Here is a 22,396-nt window from a genome sequence, read left to right as displayed (position 1 = left end):
TTGTAGAACTTCAATGATTGGCTGTTCAACATCGAGTTGTACTTAAGGGGTGCTATGAACTATGACCAATCTATCACTTAAGGTGGAAGGTCGATAATCTGAATGATCATGTTCAAGAACATTGTTTCTGATTTGATCGCTTCCACTAATCAAGTCATACTCAAGAAACTTGGCGTTTCTTGATTCCACAATCCTAGTGTTATGAGATAGACAATAAAATATGTACCCCTTAGACCTTTTAGCATATCCAACGATATACCCACTAATGGTCCTTGGGTCTAACTTCTTCTCTTGTGGATTATAGATTCTCACCTCAGATCGGCATTCATTCCCAAAAGCGCATATGTTGCAAACTCGGTTTTCAACCTTTTAATAATTCAAATGGCATCTTTGGGACAACCTTGGTCGGAACTCAGTAATATATACACAACCGTCTTAAGTGCTTCAATCCACAAGGACTTAGGAAGATTGGATCTGCTAAGCATACTCCTCACCATGTCTAATAGTTTGGTTTCTTCTTTCCGCCACACCATTTTGGTTTGGTGAACCAGAAATGGTATATTGGGCAACTATCCCATGTTCTTGAAGAAACTTAGCGAACGGACCAGGTGTTTGTCCACTCTCAGTGTATCTACCATAATACTCACCACCTCTATCTAATCTCACTATCTCAATTTGCTTTCCGCATTGTTTCTCTACTTCAGCCTTAAAGGTTTTAAACACATCTAATCATTCGTTCTTGTTATGAAGTAAGTAGAAATACATATATCGTGAGTAATCATCAATAAAAGTGATGAAGTATGTCTGACCATGTGAGTCCATATCTGGACTGCATATATCAGTATGTATGATTTCTAATATGTCTAAACTCCTACTGACACATTTCTTAGATTTGTTGGTCTGCTTTCCCTTAATGCAATCCACACATGTTTCAAAATCAGTGAAATCTAGAGTACTAAGTACACCATCATTCACTAATCTCTTAATTCTATCTATGGAGATATGTCCTAATCTCCGATGCCATAACATAGAAAAGTCCTCATTAATAATACACCTCATAGACTCAGTGTGAACATGCATTGAATTATAAGTGAATTGTCTTGTAAATTAATACGATAAAAGACCATCAAACAAAATACCATTCCCAACACAATCAGAATTATAAAATAAACTGAATGATGCGTTTGAAAAATTAAAGGAATATCCCAAAAGTACAAGTTTGGAAACTGAAACCAAGTTTTATGAAAAACTTGGAACATAGAAGGTCCTATCTAATTGTAATACAAAATTATTACTTAAAGTTAGAACACATGTTCCTATGGCCTCCACATGTGAGCCCATCTTGTTTTCGGATAAGATGTTTTGCTTACTTCCCACTAGTTTCCTTAGATTTTGCATACCCTGCAAGGAGTTTGCAATATGGATTGTAGATCTAGAGTCAATCCACCAGGTGTTAATATTAACATTAACCATATTAGATTCATAACAAACAAATGAGGTTGGATTACCTTTATCCTAAAGCCATTTCTGAAATTTGGGGCAATCTTTCTTCATGTGTCCCTTCTTTTTACAGAAGAAACATTTGGCCTCTTTTTTTATATCAGCTTGGGGCGGTGTTTTACCTTTCCCCTTCTGATTGGCTTGATGTTTGCCTTTCCGGTGCGTTGTTGCCAGCATTGTACTTTTACCAAGCTCTATCACAAGCCTTCCTTTTTCCTGAACACACATAGTCATTAATTAATTAATTGACCATTTGTCCTTATGTGTGTTGTATGAGATTTTGAATGGTTCGTACTGTTGTGGGAGGGTGTTCAGGATATAGTGCAGCAGGAAGGATTCAGACATCTCAACCTCAAGTTTCTTAAGTTGAGCCGCAATGTCCCTCATATTCATAATGTGCTATGCACACCTTTCACGCTAGTGAGTCTGATAGATGAAAACTTTGTGATTAGGGTGCTTGCCAATGCCTTATCTGAAGTGATGAATTGATCATCAATGACTTTCAGCAAGTTCCAAACCTTTTCATGCTGATCGACGGAACCACGTATACCAGCAAAAAATTTAGTCTTAATGAACATCACGCTGAGGAGATTAGATCGCTCCCATTGTTCATAAAGTGTGATGTCCACTAGAGTGGTGGTATCAGTGATAGCTGGTGGTTCGTCTTTCTTAATAGCATAGTCAATATCCATCCATCCTAAATGGAGGAGAATTCTCTCCTTCCATACCTTATAGTTATCACTTTTGAATTTAGGGATATCGCAACGAATATCAGAGAAATTAGTAGGTTGTGAAGTTGCATTAATTAAAATTGTTTATGTCAAAAACTTGAGGTCTAATTAAATAAATTTCGTATTTTACCAATGCAAAGTATGTAAGAATTGAATCTAATGATATAAAATTTGCCCGCGGGCTAAAATTTTAATTCAAGTAGATTCATGTATAACTTATGATAGAATTATCAAATTATGTTCTTAATTCATAATTAGTGGGTATATTATGAGAGTAATTTGATATTCTATCTTAATCTTTATGATAAAACTATCAAATTATGTTCCTTCTCCAAATTCTTGTGGGTAAATTAAGAAATATAATTTGATATTCTACCCTAATTAATTATATAAATATAGCAAAATTTATGGGATAAAATTTATTATATTAAGTATAATTAATTACAATTAATGTCTAAAATTCTTTACATGATCCTAAGCAGTCATAATATATAATTTTATTTAACTAAAGATGTTGTGACTAATCTCTAATTAATTAAAATTATATGGATCACAAGACATTATAAATTTAAGTTTTATGAGAATATTTCTCCAGCATAAGGAAATTCAATATAAAAATAAATTGCATAATTTAATCTATAACTAACATGTTATTATTATGCATAAAATATTGCATAATTTGCATAACATTTAATTTCATGCTTTTATCCATATATATTCATTCAAAAATTGCATGTATTAATTTAGGAAAGATATAATCAATTCATGAAAAATAAATATGAACATAATTAATTTAGGATTTTGCAGAGTTTAACTTATCTAAAAATGCATATGATTAAACCAAAATTAATATAATATGCATAATTATAATGAGCAAAACTAGACGAAGTATAAATAGCATTTTAGCAATTAAATCACAAAAACGTCAAGTTGCCTGTTGGGCTCAAGACCATACCTTTTAACTTGGAGATCATGGGTCCCAGAACCGCAAGATTTAAAAATACCAGAACCGCAAGATTTAAAAATAAAAAAATTATTGACGGGTAAACTACATGTCATTAATCTTGGGTAGGGCTGCAAACAAAAAGAAAAAGAAAAAAAAACCGAAAATCAGACCGAAACCGGTTTTACGAACCGGTTTTTTTTTTTTTTTAAAAAAGTTAAATCTAAAACCAAAAGGGAGAGAGAGTTAAAAAAATAAGAATTAAAAATATAAAAGACACTGCCTTTAATTCTTGCGGCACTGCATTTAATTCCTTGCCTCCTTGGAACTCTAGCCATCTTTAATTAAAATTTAAAAGGCTCCACTCACGTTTTCAAATACCCACCACCTCTCACAGTCCCCAGTTGGCCCCTACTTATCTTCACTCCTCCTTCTCCTACTATTACCAACACCATTTTTCTCTTCCACAAAAACCATTATTTCACGTTTTAAATCCAGATGCTAAGCTGTGTTTGGTTGTCGGCGACGTGCAGCAATCTAGATCGAAGCCTTTGCCGGTTGGTTGCGATCTGGTACCGGGAAACCATTTACACCTTCATCGGTAACAAGCTTCCCCACCACCATCCGCAATAGCGCAACTGCAAGCCTCTCTTTCCCACATCTATTCACCTATCCTTAACCAACCCACTCTCATCTCTCATTTTCTTTAACCATCGGATCTATAGCAAATGGGTTTCTTAGTTTTAAGTTTTTTATTTTCTATTTTTCCTTCATGAATCCATGATTTTCGTCTTGTAAATGCAACTAGGAAGTTAAAATATTGAGGAGAATAGTGTTAAAAGATTGGGAAGAAAGTTGGGATTATTTTGCAGTTTTGAATTTTGTTGATTCTTGTTGTGAGAATAATCGGAGATAGTGAATAAGTTATGTTGTGAAATTGTTCTGGAATTTAAGGCTTCGTTTGGTTCAAGATTGGGAATTCGTATTCTCAAAAAAGTTAAACATTAAAATACCCAAAAACCCTCGGCTCCGTTTGGTTCACAATTGGCTGTTTTTGGGAAAAGTTTTCTGAAAAAAAGTTGAATTGGACGGGTATTACGATGTAGGATTTATAAATTAATAAAATATCTCTTATATTTATTTATTTATAAAATACCCCCTATAATAAAATCTTAAAAGTTAACAAAAACACTCCTAACCCAATGTCAAATACGGACAGTCGGCCACTACTGTCGGAGGGTGGTCGGGTTCACCGTATTGGCGTATGACCGGCTGGATCTTGTCGATCGTGCGTTGATATAGCCTTTGCCGGTCAGATTTGGTCGTATTTTCTCGTCAACGATGACCAACAAACGGTCGTCGATGTCAACGATAACTGTTTGTTGGTCGTCGTTATAAACCGTTACGGCCAAAGATCTGGCCTTTTTCAGCCAGATCCACCGTGGATCTGACCGGAAAAGGCTAGATCAGCGCACTACCGGTCAGATTCAGCCGGTAGTGCGCCATCCTAACAGATTCCGATCATTTTCCGGCAGTGGTGGCCGGAAGCTGGTAAATATGAATTACTGGGGTATTTTTGTAATTTTTAAAAAAATATTTAGAGGTATTTAATTAAATTATAAAATTTAAGGGGTTTAAAAAAAGTTGAATAATATTGGGAGTAGTATTCTCGAAAATCAAAGTTTTTGGGTATTTTACTGTTTAACTTTTTTTGGAATACTAAAAGTAGTATTCCCAATTGGCAACCAAACGGAGCTCTCATTTTTTAGAATACTATTTTCAATATTATTCAATTTTTTTTAAACCTTCTAAATTTGTTAATTTAATTAAATACCCCTAAATATTTTTTTAAAAATTATAAAAACACTCCAACAATCCACATTTACCAGATTTCGGCCACCACCGTCAGAAAATGGCCGGAATTTGGTAGGATGGCGCACTACCAGCTAATCTGGCTGGTAGTGCGCCGATCTAGCCTTTTTCGGTCAGATCTACGTTGGATCTGGCAAGAAAATGTCAGATCTTTGGCCATAACAGTCGGTCACGACAACCAACAAATGGTCGTCGTTGGCCATCAACGACGACCGTTTGTTGGCCGTCTTTGAGAGCAAATACGGCCAGATCTGGCCTTTTGCCGACCAGATCCACCGTGGATTTGGTCAGAAAAGGCCATATCGGCGCATGACCGGCAAGATCCAGCCGATAAGGCTACTCCGGCCACCTTCGGTGGTGGTGGCCGACTGGGGGTATTCCGTATTTGAGGGTGGGTTGGGGGTGTTTTTGTTAACTTTTAATGTTTTATTATCGGGGGTATTTTATAAAAAAACGAACATAAGGGGCATTTTAATAACTTATAAATCCTACATCGTAATACCCACCCAATTCAACTTTTTTTTAACTTTTTTCAAAAAACTTTTCCCAAAACCTCCAAATTTTGAACCAAACAAAGCCTAAGATTTTGTATGAAACCAGTTTAAAACCGGTTAACCCTTTTTTAAACCGAATTATTGGTTCGGTTAAAAATCGGTTCACATGATATTCCAATTCGGTTTCGGTTCGAAATATTGTTTGAACCGAAAAACCGGTTCGGTTCAAAAAACACCCCATCCGGTTTGGTTAACCGGATTTCCACACCCCTAATCTTGGGCTCCAGTCAGCTTCAACCTTAGAACGGTTTTGAAACTGGATACCCAACCCGAAAACGACCCAATAGCCAAACCCGGATGGAAATCCACCATTTAAACACCAAAATGCTTGTTTCAAAGCCAAAAATGATAGAAATCCAATTTTTTAACATTTATTTGCATTAAAAAACAACTAAAAAAAAAAACTTTGATTTTGAAAACAAAAATTGCCATGAACAAAAAGCTTTAAAATTTATTTTGTAAAAAATCAAGGCAGAGGTATTGTAAGCTCTAATACCAAATATTAGATAATCTTTAATCCTATATGCAGAATTGACAAACTAAAGTGATCAAAATAAATAAAGAATAAACAAGAAACTTACCTCCAACCAATGATGCTCTCGATCACTTACTCACTGTTCTCTCTCGCGTTTTGGCTCTTCTAAGCTCTCAGAACACTGAATATGATGGTGTATTTTGTTTTTTTAGTTGAGTGAGTGAGCTAAGGACCAAAATCTCAATTTATAGCCAAGCTCCCATCAAGCTTTAATGGCTAATCTTAATGGTTATCAAAACTCTAGTTATAATGGTTGCAAAACGGATGAAACTGAAGCATAACATGAAACGTTTGAAAAACTGAAACAACAAATGTAGACCATTAACATTACATGAGTAACATTAGTGAACGTAAGTTTTACAATGACAATTAATGTTGCCGTGAAATTTACACTACTAACATTACTATATACCAAGATAATGGAGAAAGCCTCCTATTTCTTTTTAAGTAAAAGTTGTATTACATATACACAAGATAATGTAAGACAAAAATCTAAAACCATCCTTCCAAATTTGCATCTGAACTTTTCATCCAATGTTTGATTATCAAGGATTCTCAAGGTATAGCCCTGCTTTCACATCAAACCTGCTTTACAAAGATGAATTACTATCAATGTAAATTAGAGACAAGGTCAAGAAAGAAAGAGGTCATTCATATGGAGAAATACCCAAAGCCATTTATTTCTTATTTTCTTTATATTGATCCCATTTTTGCATTTACTTTTTTGTCCATGGACCAGTGATTTCTTTATAACATACTAGTGGCTCAACACTATTAGTAAATATCTCCTGTATACATTCTTACATTTTTATCCGATTCTTGTTTCACTGTTACTATTTTATTTGATTTTGGCACCAAATAAGTTATACACCTATAATCAGATAAGTTTTTCCCTATTTTATTTTAATTTTTTATATAGACACAAAAATAAAATTTTGAACATGATTGCAGATATATGAGCTATTGAGCTTTGTTATACAGAATCACTATAAGAAACAAGTATGGAATGAAAACCTCTAAGGAATTAATTATGAGCAAAAATAATGAAAACTTGCCTGGACGATATGGTATGTAATTGAGAAATGTTGTTTTAGACAGGCCTCCTTTTCCTTCAGAGTCTTCACATCCAGGCAATTCCCAAGTTAGTCCAAGTCCGAAAGTATTGTCAGAGATATAAGGACTATATGCAAACGGAATTGCAATTGTTTTCACTACGCTGCAAGACAATGGAACAGCCAAAGAAGGTTTCACAGTGTAAACAAAATGTGTAGAGCCGCTTAAACATGGAACTTTCTTGAAAGAAGGCGGAAGCCTAGCCGAACAATTGAGGTATGTGTAGTTCTTCACAACGTAGTAATAGCGGAAGAGCGAAGTAGAAAGATTGAGATTCAGAAAAACTTCATGTACACAATTTTTGGGGTCAAGAAGTTGGAGTTTTTTGGTATCATAAGAGATTGATTTCACAACCAAGTCACCATAAGATGGGAAGTGAATCATAGTGGTGTTTTCTTTGCAAAACAGCTCAAAACCACAGTGTTGAGGCAGCTGGCCTTTCAACCGAAAAGGGAAATGAATATCAGGTTCAGGTGTGTCATGACTGCATTTTACAGTAGGCCAGCTTGCTTCAATGGGGTTTGTGTTAGCATAGAATGAAGTTACAAAGAGAATGAAGCAGAAAAAGGAAGCCATTACTGCAAATGTCAAATAAACAAGAGCTTCAACTGCTAATGGTTGGTTTAAGCCTGCTTGGGTATTAGTATTGGTTATATTGTCTTTTTCAGTGAAGGCGCTGAAGCTCTTCTTTACTTTCCTTTTTCTCTTTTCTCTTTTTCTTTTTGCTGGAAAGAAGAGGTGGGATATTTCCAATTGACTCAAAAGAAACGAGTGCCTTGCAAGTCTCTCCAACCTTCTTAGTCTTGAGTATTTTTTGGGCAAGAAAATTGAGCGGTCGTAGTTACTGAAAGAGGTTTGATTGGGACTCAGACTAAACTATTTGCAAATGTTTTATGTAGAATGAAATCCATTGGTTGGGCTGCCGCTTTCAGATTTCCCAAGTCCATTCACCCTCAGACACGGTCTTTCTTTATTAAACCTTTGTTTAATATTTTCATCAAATAACTCGGCAAGATAAGTTTGTTTGTATTAACTTTTTTAGAATTATTATATTTTAGAAGTTTTTGGCCCTTAAATAAAGATAATTCATAATTGGGCATAAGTCTTAACATCCTCAGCTAAGTCATCTAATTTACGGCTTTCTTTTGAATTAGCAATTAAAAGAAGTAGGCTAGTAGCTGTGGCTGTATCTGTATCTGTATTTGTCATAAAGTGCTTTTGTTATTTGTGTCTCCAGCATCACCATTGTTCTTCAAACAAGGCACACATTTCTCTCAATCCCTCTGGCTCTGGTCATCCACTATCATCAACTTGTATCCTTATTCACCAATCAAATCTCACTCACTCAATGTTTTGAAACCCGACTTGGGGTGCCAAGGGCCGGGTCTCAGGTTGACCGGTCCAACCGGTTGAACCGGCATTCTGTCCATGATCCCAAAAATTTAAAATCTTGCAAAAACACTCTTAAAAAATATCAACCCCTACAGGTTTAAAATCTTACAAACACACCCCTACGACAGTTAAGGTTTTGATTTTTCTAACCAAATTCTGACTAATTCCGACGATCAAAATTCAATCCGACACCACCACCTTAACCACCAACCTCCACTCTACAAAACCCCTCTAACCCTGACACTTGGTAATGTCTCGCTCGCAAGTCGTGACTCGCGTATTGAGTTGATTTTTTCGACCAAATTCTAACTGATTTTGGCATCCAAAATTCAACCCTACACTACCCCTTGAACCACCGACCTCCACTCTACAAAACCCCTCTAACTTCGACGCTTGATAGCCTCTCCATCGCCGATAGTCAAATTAAGGATTTGATGAACAATAGAAAATAGTAAACAGAACCGAAGAAGGCATGGGTCACTAGTCAGACCGATCGAGTCCGGTTTTTAGAACATTTCTTTTTCTCACCAATTTCTTGCACATCAATCAGAGATTTTTCTCATCAAGCAAAACAAGGCAGCCAAAACCATATCCTAAATATGAAATATGATAAAAGGACTCGACAAGATTCATAAACCGATACACCCGTTTAATATGAATTTATCAACGTCGCTAGAATTACAAGGGTTACACATTAACAAATTGAATATTATGGTTGTAACAAGCTGAATGCTGAACATAATCATGAGTTAGAACAAATGTAGGCAATAGAAAAGAGATATCGAAGAGCTCAAATTAAACTGAGATGGTGGATTCCTTGATACACTACATTTTATACTACAATTACAAACAACAGTTAAAGACCCACGGTAGTCAAAAAAAAAAAAATAGGAATCGTTGGAAGGAAAAAAATCAAAGTAGTTCCTTTGCTAGCCTCACTGGTTTATCTTTTAGAAAAGCAACATCACTATTTGGTGAAGTCAGCAGATGATGATCTGCCTCCTCATCTTCGCTCCCAGCCGTTAAAGATGACACAACAGACTCTGGTCCATCATCATCTGCATTACAATAACAAATTGAATGAAGTTACAGCAATACTCATTCAAAGAATTTAAATCCCACACTTTCAAGGCTTCTCTCTAAAAAATCAACACAGAAGAATCAGATGTTTTTGGCTGAATACATCAGAGGACAGACTCAGATCCCCAAGTACTCTAGCCAAAAAATAAATCCACTAAACTGCAACCAAGCAGGATTGAATTAAAGACCTGAATCCACAAAGTATTCTGCACAATCATTCTCCCCATGTATGGGCAAGACAGGTTCATTGTTCTCAGGACCTAGAGGATCATGCCCAACAAACATCCTAACAAATCCTCAGCCTTCATTGAAAATATCACTAGTCATTCAAACCATTTACAAGCAGATCATAATTTCAATCGGTGACAACCATACGGAGCATCTTAGATCATTTAATCATGGTACTTAGATTTTCCACAGGGGAAATCCAGTAGCGCAAGAGATGATAAAACCAATCTATCATATAGGTAGAAAATGAATAAACTAAAATAGAAGGAGCTATGTTTGTGTTTTATCTGTCTCATTCTTTTTCCCTCAAAAGTGGAATAACATAAAAAAAATGAGCACAAAATTCACATGCCAACGCTTTATGACAGTCGATAAGTGAATTATTATAAATCAAAAGGAGAGAAAACAAGCAAAAATAAAAATGTTCAGGTAATAAGCCTCAGAAGCATATTTATCTGAACAAACTTACCAGAATAGGATGGATGATCGGGAAGATGTCTAACTGCAGTTATCTGAATGCTCTCTGGCAGCAGACAATTACAGAAAGAACCTGAAAATTCAAACAACAACATGATTATGTTAGAATAATCTGGTTACGTGCAAGCCAAAAGGTGCCCAATTACAAGGGCATGAAGTTAGACACTATGGTACCCTCAGATATGATGGTGCACAGTTACTTAACCATCTGGGCCCCAGTTAGAATGGAGATACTTCTTGACATATAATTTTCACTAACCTAATCGAGCCAGGCGATTTACCCATCCTGGAATAGGCTTTCCAGTTAGCTGCAAACAGACTTCCTCAGTAAAATGGTTGCAGTTCTTGGCAATCAAATGGTAGGTGTCCCCATGATATTTCCCAGAAATTTGTTCCATGAAGGATCGAAATTCCGAACGAGACATGTTTGTGCTGCCCAACAACACTGACCGCCTGAAAATGAAGCCAGGACAACTTCTTGGTTCCACCTCAAAAACTCCACTGGTAGGGTACTCATGGGCGCCAAAGCCGTATTCCAATCCATGAGCTGATAAAGACCAGGTAAATAGACATAAGAATTATAATCCAGAAGCAAGATACAATTACCTCAGAACAACATATTATGTGAACAAACCTCATATGGTGGTTAAGATAGCATCAAAAGGAACTTGTATATAATGATTACAACATGAGCCACACAACTCGCTTATGCTTAATTCTAATTGTTTTAACATACAGCTTAGGTTGAATGCATTTGTATAATCAACCTTTTGAATGAAGCTCTTCCACAGGGTTTCCAGAAGGTTGTGTGTAATAACTTCCGAGACCTGGCCTCAATAATTCCTATGTTCCCTTAAAATAAAAACATTAAGTTATTTTTTGTCTTTAATGGCAATAAATTATCATAGATAGCACCTTATAAATTACTCGATGCCTGTCGGGGGGACTGTGTTGAAGCTGGAACTCAAAGAGGCTTTTTTCCCTTAAATGATAAAAAGTACGTAGTGTACATCCAGCAGCAAGATCAATTACAACTGAAGATTCCTCTCGTGAAAATCTGAGCAATTGCATGTATCACTCTCTCAATATGCCATAATCTGAACCAGTATAGCTACTAATTTTACAAGCAGATCCTTGAGGCCTGAGAACCAAATTCCTTTGGCCTTTCATATTTCTTTACACATAGGATAAGAGATGAGTAAAGCATAGATGAGAGCAAATGGGACTTAATTTTTTCTTGAAAAATCTTGGCTAAATGCAACAAGAATAAGCGTAATCCATGTCGTAGCTTTTTCTGACAACCTTTCTCAGTTTAATGAATCATGGTTTTAAACAGTGACAGAGGTGGAATCAAATGCTTGTGACATGGACATGAGAAGTATAGCATGGCAAAAGAGGCACAGAGCTCATGTAGCATAGCTTCAATAGAACAAAGCATGTACTGTGGTTCTTCTGAGTCCAAGGAAGCAGAATAATATTGATGATATTTTAAATCCAACATCCCTTTTGCTTGTTAACAACTACACCTTTAGGCTATGAACCCAACCAATGTATAGATGCAGCCTAATCATTTCAAAAACCTTTTACTATCAGAACCATAGTTTAGATGCTATGTGAAAGAGGCAGAGCAGCTGAACTAGTTTCTAAAGCTCAACTGTGCCACAAATCTTGTTTATGTTTTGAGTTGAGGATGATTTTATTATCCTTGTTCCCAAATTAGCAGATACATAGTAATCCTTAGTCAGTTTTCAACATCAAACCAAACCCAACCACCAAACCCCCCACCCCCCACCCCCAAACCCAACCCAACCCCACAACCAACCAACCTACCACAGGCAAAGAAAAGCTTTGGTTCAGCCACTTTGTTTTTACACCCACATATACTATTTGTATCATCATTTAATATCCTATAAATAATCAACAAACTCAGAAATGCTTAGAAAAACAAAACCACATTTTAGAATTACAACAAAATTAGTTTGATAGTTCAAGCATTTGGCTACTTGTACCTTGATTTGTTATCAACTAAATTCTTCAAGTCAATTCTCAAACTGAATGGACAGCAACCTCTTGGCTTTATAAGACAGACTTCCCATTTTCATTGTTCAAGCAAAAACCATAAAAGCAAGCATTGTATCCCTTTTAAGTCATCTTACTTAGCCAGTTAGCCAAAGATACTAAACTAATGCATAGACACCAACATTCCCAGAAATTAGTATTACAATATCTTTTCTCAAACTCAATTTTCAAAAACCTCATCAACGCAAGTACTAAATGTGTGCCAGATAATCAATAATTCAGCAACCCAACTTATAGAAATCAATTTAACAACCACCATCAGGAAACTATACAAAAGCCTAATCTAAAATAAGCCACAAGTTATTAGGCAAATCCAACAATCGAAGGAAAAAAACAAATTGTTCAAATATGCACCCAAAAAGTAAAAAATAAATTGACACTATACAACACTGAAAACAGAAAGTCTACCGACCTTCAATACCAGAATGGAATATCCCAAGCCCAAACCAGTAAAGGTAGTTATTTACTGGTGTAAGGTCATACACATTGAGAAACAACGCTACACGATTGCTCCGACCGCTACTCTGCTCTTTTGTCAGACTGAAGCTTGAGCTTGATGAGAACAATCGCATTGTATTCAAACAATCACACCTCAAAGCCTCTAATTCTAAATCACCAGCTCATCTCAATCCACATTAAACCAAGAAAAGCCTAAACCAAAAAAAAATAAAAAATTGAAATCACTAACATCCACATTAGCTAATTAAAAACTAAAGCCACATTACCACAACACAGAAATTCCGTGTAGGGCTTCTACATGCAAAATCTCAATGCAAAAGATTAAAAAAACATAAAAAAAAATTTTGAGTTTCCTGTCTCAAACCGGTTGGTTGCTGAGGAAAATAAATAAAGGAAAACGAAAAAAAAAAACTTGAGAGGAGCTAGATTTCGTAAATTATGTTGAATTGGAGCCAAAACAATGGCTTTAAACATTTCGACGTGATCTCAGTAACCAAACAGAGGTAATAAAAAACAAATAAGTTGATAAAAATAAGAGAATTAAACCTAGAAAGCCTAGAGAAACTAAAAGATATAGAAGGAATAAAATTGTTAAAAGAAGTAAATCAAGATAATTATGTATGGTTGCAAAAAATAGATTGTGCGAGAGAGCTTACGAGAGATGAGTTGGAGGGAATTGAGCAGAGATCCAAGAGAGGAAGTGTTGAAGAAAATGAAGCAGTTTTTTTGGTGTCTTTTAGAAAGGGAAAGGAGAGACGAAGTGGGGGACTTTGAAGTTTATAGTTATTTTATTTAATTATTTATTTAGGTAATTTGATTGCTTTCTTATCTTCTATTTCACTTTTGAGTTTTGACCATTTGTGATTAGTAATTAATTAACCTGGGACAAGTGTAATTATTTGGTATTTAATGGGAATTATTATATGAATTTGTATATAATTACATAATTGAAAACCAAGAAGAACAAATAGACTTACCTTATTATAATAAACATATGGATATTTTGAAAGATGGGAAGCAGAAGGACCACAAATTGAGATAATAACATAAAAGAACTGGCCCACGGCTACGGGCTGAGGCCTGAGCCGCCCTCCTGGGATGGCTTTACAGAGATCAAATAAACAAGTATTTGATATTAATGAGATTAAAATTGATCAAGTTAATTTGATCATTATTGTCATCCATTTGATTTGATTTCACAGTAATTGTTGATCAATAATCAAAGGGCTTAAATGTAGTTATTATGGTACGCATTTTATTTTCACAACACAATTGCCTAACCACCTAATTTCCACCAAGTAAATTATACATTGGCTTCAATTATCAATTATTGTGGGGGGATTAATTAATAGTTTAAAGAGAGTTGGGTTTAAGTCCAATTGCCCATACAAATACAACCGCATTCCTCCCAAGATTTTCATCACATCCATACCCATACATACATTGAGAAGGAGATTGAACACAAACATTATTGGTAGCAAAAGAAAGAAATATGCAATAGCCCTTCATACAATAACCATATTCTGTATTAGAATACATATTTACATAGAAAAGTTATTTCTAATTACATTTTATACCATATATATATATCAGCTCAATTATGCAGAAAAGTGGTAGCACTCCACACTTGCATTGCACTCTCTCAGTGATTATACAGAAATGCAGCATTTCACTGCTTTAGTGCCTTTAACTGCTTGCACAGGTCGTGTCTTGTGCGTCAAAGTCGTTATAATAGAGGGAGGATGTCTGACCATCAAATGTAGAAACCAGTTGATGAGGGTATAATCCGCAGTATCGCTTCTTCAGCCGGGCAATGCATATATCAATTACTTTCTTGAACATGCAGTCTCCTTGGATGAGTGGTTGCTCCACAAACTCCGTTAAGGGCATCCACTGAATGATCACCAAATATAATGCCATGAAAAACCAATTATGTTTCTGCTCAAAGATTTTACTATTTCTTTCTAGAGGAAACAAATTCTGCTTGCATAATCTAATCTTCCAAAACCTTCAATATTAAATTGTATATTACCTTGGCTGCCTGAATTTCGAAATCGTCAACCTGAATCTCAGCTGACAGGGGAGTTAGCATGCAAACAAAGAACAAATCTGACTTCTCAAAAGCCAAATTATGGGCATGCCTGAAATTGAAGTTGCAGCAAGTTCAAATTACTATCGCAAGTTATAACCGTATTCTGGCTCCAGGTAATTCAAAGCACAGAACACTCTTTACGTTTTCCCAACACAACAAACTCAATTGTAAATGAATTAAGGTCATTACCTGAATGCTATCACTTCAACAAACTCAGTATCAATCTGTTAAAATAAAAAAAAAAAAAAAAATGGAGCTAATTATCTCGGAAAAGAAAAAGATTAATTATTTTGAAATGGCTGCTGATATCAATAGGCTTGATAAATAACCTTAGAAACAAAATAAAAATAGCAAATTTCTTACACCAGTTTCTTCCTTGACTTCTCTTACAGCTCCCTGGAAAATCTCCTCGGACTGATATATACCAAATAAATTGTTAATAAAAATAAAAGATAGGCACATAAAAGATATCATGCTTCTTTGATAGCTTTTCTCTTTTTATTTACATCGTAAGAGCACAGAAATGTGATGGTCTGAACTCGCAGATTGTACCTCATGAATGAAACCAGTTGGTAATTTCCAAAGATCAGCAAATGCTGGATTGCAGTATTTCTCTTGTACTACAAGAACCTGTGGAAATGTTCATTATTAAAGAAGCTGTATTCAATTAGATTCATGGCATGCAAACACAAACGAATTCAGCTATCAAACAAATTCAATCAAATTGCTCTCTATTCTAAGAGATAGAACATCATATTTTTTCCTACGAAGGAACTATACCTCATTCTTGTGATTGATGACGAATCCCCCAACCCCTACTTGATGAGTAGCATTAGCAGGTAGCAAGCAAGGCCCCTCAGGAATCCAGTAGGTTAACATCACATATCCAGGCTCTGCATGGTGGTATTGAAACCCTTCCTGTAACCAAATTTACTTACCTCAGATTCACGGATACAAATGTAAAGAGTGATTCATTTCCATCTCTACATAATTTTTTTCAAGATATTTCAATTTTTTTACCCAAATGGTTATCATGGCAATAGGCTCAACATAATTTATTCTACAGTTAAAGTTTAAAGTTTTGATTTTAAAGGAAGATAAAGTAAAGAGAATGTACCTTTACAGCAATTGGAACAAGTTCTGCTCGTTCCAGCGGCAACTTGAGCCAAACTCCCTTTTTTTGCTGTAGTTAACAGAGGCGGGGAGTATCATTAAGTTTATTTTTATTTTATTTTTTTGGGAACAAATTAACAATTTTAAAGACATTCTAGGGAAAGAAAGGAATTTTAAACAAGAAATTTTTAGCCATAGTGTTCTAAAGCTTCCACCACACACATAAAATATTCAAAACTATGAATATACAAGGGAATGTATGTTTGTTAGAGAATATACCCTCCTTCTCCAGTGGGAAAGAGAGAAACGAAGAATAGAAGAAAATGCATCAGGATTAGTTGGTAACCCCTCTGGATCAACAACAACTCCTTCATATTCATCATCAGAAGCTTCGAGTACTTTTGTGTTCCCAGAAAACAGAATTGAACTTGCGCCATATGCCCCATTAATCCGATAAACATAATCTTCTTCTACGAGTTTTTCTGGGTCACTTGAAGCAATAGCTTTCTTCGTCAAGTACGCATTCTTTGAAATACTTGAAACAGAAACCCTCGGAAAAGCTCCTGCTCACAAAAATAAAATAAGAAGGGGAAAAACAAGTCATTAATTCAACCTTCAACACAAATCAACAAAAAAAATAAGATATCTTTGAGTTTATAGATAAGCTTCTTTGTTCAATAGTTTGGCATTTTTATTGGTTAATTATGTACTGTTCCAGTATTTTACATACCAAAAATAAAAAGAAAAAAATAGCTCAAAACAGGACAAATACAGAACTGAACATTCTGTAACCTGACAGTGATTAGATTATATGCTGAGAAAATCAGTGAATGTAACCATATATTTGATTCTTAAAGTCTAAAACTTCAAGTCTTCAACTGTTTTGACTGTTTTTATCAACAAAATCATGTAAAGAAAGGAAAAAAAGATCTTTTACCTCTGCAAAAGCACAATTTGGGTGAAAATCTAACACCAACCCCATCTCTGAAACTTGAAAAAAAGCTCGAGTACGGTCTTCTACTGTGAGCTATCCCGGATACAGACTTGGAATCGAATAGTTTCAACTCCATTAATGACAATACTAAAATCTAAACTACGTTAAACCGAACCAAATCAACCACCACAACTTCACAATCAAGTACTGAAATCAACGTCTTAATTTATACTAACAAAATCCCAGATAAGTACACACAACACTCTTCCAAAATAACAACTTGATTTTTATTCCTTGACACGTAACTTTTATACAAGAAAAACCTTGGGATTCATCGTCATTCGCATTTCGGAACAAACTAGAGTTTGAACAACAAAGTAAAATACTTAAATAATTCTACAAAACGAACACATATATAAACTGACAACCCATTTAAAACATACTTAAGCTCGTCTTCTTATCCAATAAACCGAGATTAATGAAATGGTTATCTTGGTTGATATGTGGTGTGAAATGGACGTTACACGACTATGACACACAATGAAGGAATGATTAAGAAATAGTATACAGAAAACCTCCAATTCACTCACAGCTAAGGGAAGAAAACAAGGGTGGTAACTAAAATGTTTGGTGGGTTGCCAGAAAACGAAAGTAAAAAATAATAATGGTAATTAACGAACAGGATGACGAGATAGAGAGGAATGTAAGTGAATGTCTCCGTAGACGACTGAAGTTGGACTGTTGGAGGCCTTGAAGGAGGGAGAGTGTTTCAAACTAGGTCTTCTTCTCCAACGCGCTGCAAAGAGAGTGTGATTTTAATGGAGCATCAATCCGGATAATAATAATTTCATCCCTAAGACTTAGGGGGTGTTTGTTTATAACTTATTTGAGTTTATAAGAAAAAAAAATAAGTTAAGGAAAGATACTGTCTTTTTTTTCTTCTTAAAAATACTTTGCTTATAGATTAGTTTGACCAAGTATATTAACACATTATTTCTATTTAATTTTAAAATTTCATAATATATCCTTATTTTTATATTTCAAACAGATCAGGTTACTATAATATCCTTTTTAGTCATTTTAATAATAAAATATACTTATAAGTCACATTTTATCAAACGTATCAACTACTTATCAATCACTTACTTATAAGTACTTTAATAAAACACATAACTGCTTAAATTTCAAATAATTATAAACTCAAATTGGCTTATAAGTACTATCTGCTTATAGGCTAATTTTCATAACCTCAAACAAACACCCCTTATATTTCCAACCACAAGGTCTACAAACATCAAATTCGTGCAATTTTCACACATTTGATTAATTATTTTTGTATACATTAATTAAATATTAAGAATGATGTATTTTATTAATTAACTATTAATAATAACTTTGAAAATTAAACTAATTTAATAAAATTAAGCATTTATTAAATCAAGTAAAAGTTATACCAAGAATCATGCAAAAAAGAGTTCAGCAACAAGGTCAAAGATCTCAAAATACCTCTAGTTCTTTCCAATATTTTGATAATCTTAGAGGATTTGGAACTAATCTACCATAATACAAAATTGTTATTCTAGTTTATGTTGTATTTTCTTTTAATTTAAATGTGTTTAAATTAGTGTTAATTTATTTTGAGTTAAGTTTAATATTTGCATTTTAATGAAGTTTTATTATTAATTTTTCTTATTTTTTCAATTATATAATTATTATCAATTATAATTATAAATATTAATATAAATAATAATCAAATTAACAAAAACAAGGAAATAAAAGATATTTTGGTGTGGATGAATAGTTTCACACCAATTTTCTGTGGCTTTTGGTGTTTGATTGGAGTAAAATTTGGACACTATTTTGGTATTTTATACTAATTTGGCGTCTTCTTGGAGATACCCCAGAAACAATTTTCTGTTTTCAGTGAAGAAAAATTAGTGACATTTTGGTCCCCATAGTATGAATAACATTTTAGCAAACCTCAGGGACTAAAGTGTAACTCAAATGGATCAAAATGTTACTAAAAACTTATGCTGAAGTAAACTGCCATTTAAGTCAAACCTGAAATTTCATTTTCCGCATCAAAATATTTTGTAGGAGAGTATTGACTATTGAGCTAGCATATTCCTCGTTCCTACTAACAAGATGTATAAGGTTAAGCTAATTACTTTTCAATAGAAAGACAATTTAGCATCCAACTCATACAAGATATACTTAAGAATAAGCATGTTGCTCTTTATTCATACATAATTGTTTAATGACGGTGATCACCTCATGTTCTTGTAATTTTGTTGTTGATATTAATTAAGTTTGAATCAATTTTTTTTTTGGTAATTGGGGTGTCCAAAGAAGCTTATGCGTACCTCAACTAATTGTTGAGATCTATTGAACACCCTACAAGCCTAAAGAACCATGTAAAATACAATATTATTATGATAAGTGATCTTAAGATTTGAACCTAAGAATTCAAAGAATGAAACAAACCTCATTGATTGGCAGACCAACCCCTTAGGATTAGTTCGAAACAATTCATTACTTAATCAATTTATTATCATTAAGTTCTAATTTTGGGTTTAACTAGGTTGTTTTTAGAACCTATCATAAATATTAACTAATACCTATTAATAATTGTACATCACCTTTGCATCAATCCTTAAATAGTCTTACTTTATATTTCTATGTTTAACGATAAATTTGTTCAACATTAATTAATAATGCCATAAATAATAAATAGCACGGACCGCACGGTTATAAGTTTCCCAATAAAAATGACTGAGGAGTGTGTTACACGCGTTGCAAAGCGCGATTGGTAATGTGTTAATGCCTCTCAAACTTGAAATTGCGTGGACAGCATTAAATCACGTGATTTTCAGGTATCTGGCCGAGGCTTTTTAGAGATGCAATGATACTGTACTAATGAGTCCACGACAATATCATACATCTGAAATATGATTGGTAATGAATAATTAGAGTTTCTATCTTATCAAATCAGGAAAGATTTTGGTGCTTAAACGCATGGATGTGTTACTTAAATATAAGATATTATTAAACAATATAAAAAAATTAGTGGAAATAATGAAAGCCACGTGTGTGTGAAACGGACAGTAGTGGATAGAGACATTTAGGGAACCAAAGCAAGCCCATTATGCTGGAAATGGGCCCAGCTCTAACTAACATGTGTCCATTACCTATTCCAATAGTTACCTAATGTTCATTTTCAATGATTGTCTTTACAATCATCATTTTTTTTTTTTTTTCTTGCCTAGGTTATTCGTATCTCAATTAAGTTTTTAGATTTATGAAGTTGGTAGTGATAAATCCTCTCAACAATCATCTATTTTAACAATTTAAATAAATTAAATTCATGACCTCTTAAAAAATATATCTAAAAATTCTAATTGAACATTGGAGTATTTAGTGGTGGTTGCCTTCACATTAGTTTTTATTCATTTTTCACACATGCTCTTTTTATCTTGACGATTTAACTCTATTTTTTTTCTTTTTTAAAAAAAAAAAGATATTTCTTATCACCGAGTCACACATAGTGAACTTTAGGGCATCAAAATATTTCAAAATAAACTGAAAATCACTTTTATTATGGTATTTAGTTGAACTATAATATAAAAACTCATTTTAATTTAATCTTTACAACATAAAATAATTTAGGGAAACTAATTAAGCAACCCGTTTTTGGGTGTGGATTGAAAAACAACTCATTTACAAATGTATCACAGAGAATAGTCTTATTCTAAAATTTCAATGCTGGTTAGATTAAATTATTATTCTTTTTATTTTTGGGTTTTACTAGCTATTGATTGATTGTTTGTGATAATATTTGTATTATAAAGTCAACTGACATCCAAAGATTCCGAATTTATTAAAGAAAGAAATAAACTTGAATAATTTAAAGAAAGAAATAAACTTGAATAATTATTTTATTTAATTAATACCTTAGTAGTGCTTAATCTAATAAAAGTTTTACTTTTAATTAACCAGAAGATGAACTTTTAATTTTTAAATCTCACGATTTACACGTGACACTTTCAAAACCAAGACTATGTAATGAAAAAAGGCAGTTTCACGCATAAATTTGTCCTTATTATTTTGTTCTGACAATTCTAAATCATATGTATCACATGGTTCAAATGCAATATATATAAATAATAATAATTTAAAGATAATAACACAAAATTAATAATACATTATTTATTGCAATCTAATGTCGGAGAAGTTGGTAATTGCTATTAAAAATAATTACTTTTGAAATTTAAAAAGTTGATAAATTGCTATTAAAAATACCTATTTTTAACTTCTCATTTAAGTTCAATGCAATGTCTTGAATTACTAATAGAAAATGTGAAGATAGAGTTGTATCAAAATTTTGGGTTCTAATAACCTAAGCTTTATATAATGTATTTTCAATATTTGTAAAGGGAATTGATTTTTTGACATATTGGTTTAGGTTTAATTTTAATAACCCCTTAATTTTTCAAAATAATTGGTTATGTACTCATTTTAACGGGATACTAGCTAAATCACCCTTTACATTTGAAATTAGTGTTAAAGACATACCCCCCTTGAGGTTTTAGGAAATAATAGAAATTCCACTATTGTTAATGACCTGTAGAAATTTATATTGTTGAGAGTTCATAAATATTACCAAATTGCCCTCCTACCATTTATTTTAACACCTGAACTTAAAAATAAAAGGACTTATGTTATTTTCAAAACTTTAAATGAATTTTTGTTATTTTATCATTTCTTAGGGGGATTAATGTTATTAACCCTTTAAATTATTCAAAAGCCAACCTCAAAGCAAACACCGTTTAACACTCTTTAAAGTCGGAGGGAATATATGTCTTTCCAGAAAACTACATATATACCCCTCTCACGTTAAGGAATTTTTTAATCATGTTTATGTAAGGGATGAATTTAGAATAGTTTTTGAAATATAAGGGAGGTTTAAATTGATGCCCCTAAAATCAGTATCTAAGTGATAATATTTGAAAACATATGGGTGATTATGAAAATGAGTGAGGAATTAAAAACTCTAGAGTAGTTGTAAATTTGATGACTGTAGTATACCAAACGAGTAGAGGGCCCGGAATGATGCAATAGATTTGGAAGATATTTTGTAATGTCTTAAAATGACAACTTATGCCTCTTAATATAACTCCAAAAAATAGAAGGGGTCCTAACTCCTAGCCCAAAGGCCAATCCATCAAAGCGATTATCAATAAATATCTCGTTGATATTTTCAAGTCTTCCTGACCTACCATCACATTCTTTTCTTT

The 22,396-nt window shown here is 33.7% G+C and overlaps 3 protein-coding genes across 3 annotated transcripts; all 3 read right to left on the bottom strand.

Moving 5' to 3' along the window:
- Window positions 1–7,095: 7,095 nt before the first annotated feature.
- On the bottom strand, window positions 7,096–7,986 carry LOC116108717 (RING-H2 finger protein ATL22-like). Its single transcript, XM_031394943.1, has one exon. It carries the CDS (start codon window positions 7,822–7,824, stop codon window positions 7,096–7,098), a length of 729 nt encoding a protein of 242 aa, XP_031250803.1. The 5' UTR covers window positions 7,825–7,986.
- A 1,442-nt stretch (window positions 7,987–9,428) lies between these two features.
- LOC116108746 (deSI-like protein At4g17486) lies at window positions 9,429–13,173 on the bottom strand. Its single transcript, XM_031394985.1, has 4 exons — window positions 12,917–13,173; window positions 10,685–10,972; window positions 10,418–10,498; window positions 9,429–9,698 (listed from the first exon to the last, which is right to left on the bottom strand). The coding sequence occupies exons 1-4, from the start codon at window positions 13,074–13,076 to the stop codon at window positions 9,553–9,555; spliced, it is 675 nt and encodes a 224-aa protein (XP_031250845.1). The 5' UTR covers window positions 13,077–13,173; the 3' UTR covers window positions 9,429–9,552.
- A 1,295-nt stretch (window positions 13,174–14,468) lies between these two features.
- On the bottom strand, window positions 14,469–17,861 carry LOC116108727 (nudix hydrolase 8). The gene is made up of 9 exons (XM_031394957.1): window positions 17,106–17,861; window positions 16,448–16,731; window positions 16,173–16,238; window positions 15,836–15,973; window positions 15,608–15,685; window positions 15,419–15,469; window positions 15,245–15,279; window positions 14,996–15,104; window positions 14,469–14,856 (listed from the first exon to the last, which is right to left on the bottom strand). The coding sequence occupies exons 1-9, from the start codon at window positions 17,236–17,238 to the stop codon at window positions 14,650–14,652; spliced, it is 1,101 nt and encodes a 366-aa protein (XP_031250817.1). The 5' UTR covers window positions 17,239–17,861; the 3' UTR covers window positions 14,469–14,649.
- Window positions 17,862–22,396: the final 4,535 nt, after the last annotated feature.

The sequence above is a fragment of the Pistacia vera genome, unplaced genomic scaffold (genome assembly GCF_008641045.1).
Source record: "Pistacia vera cultivar Batoury unplaced genomic scaffold, PisVer_v2 Contig568, whole genome shotgun sequence".
NCBI classification, from domain to species: domain Eukaryota; kingdom Viridiplantae; phylum Streptophyta; class Magnoliopsida; order Sapindales; family Anacardiaceae; genus Pistacia; species Pistacia vera.
This window is presented reverse-complemented; position numbering and strand designations above follow the sequence as displayed.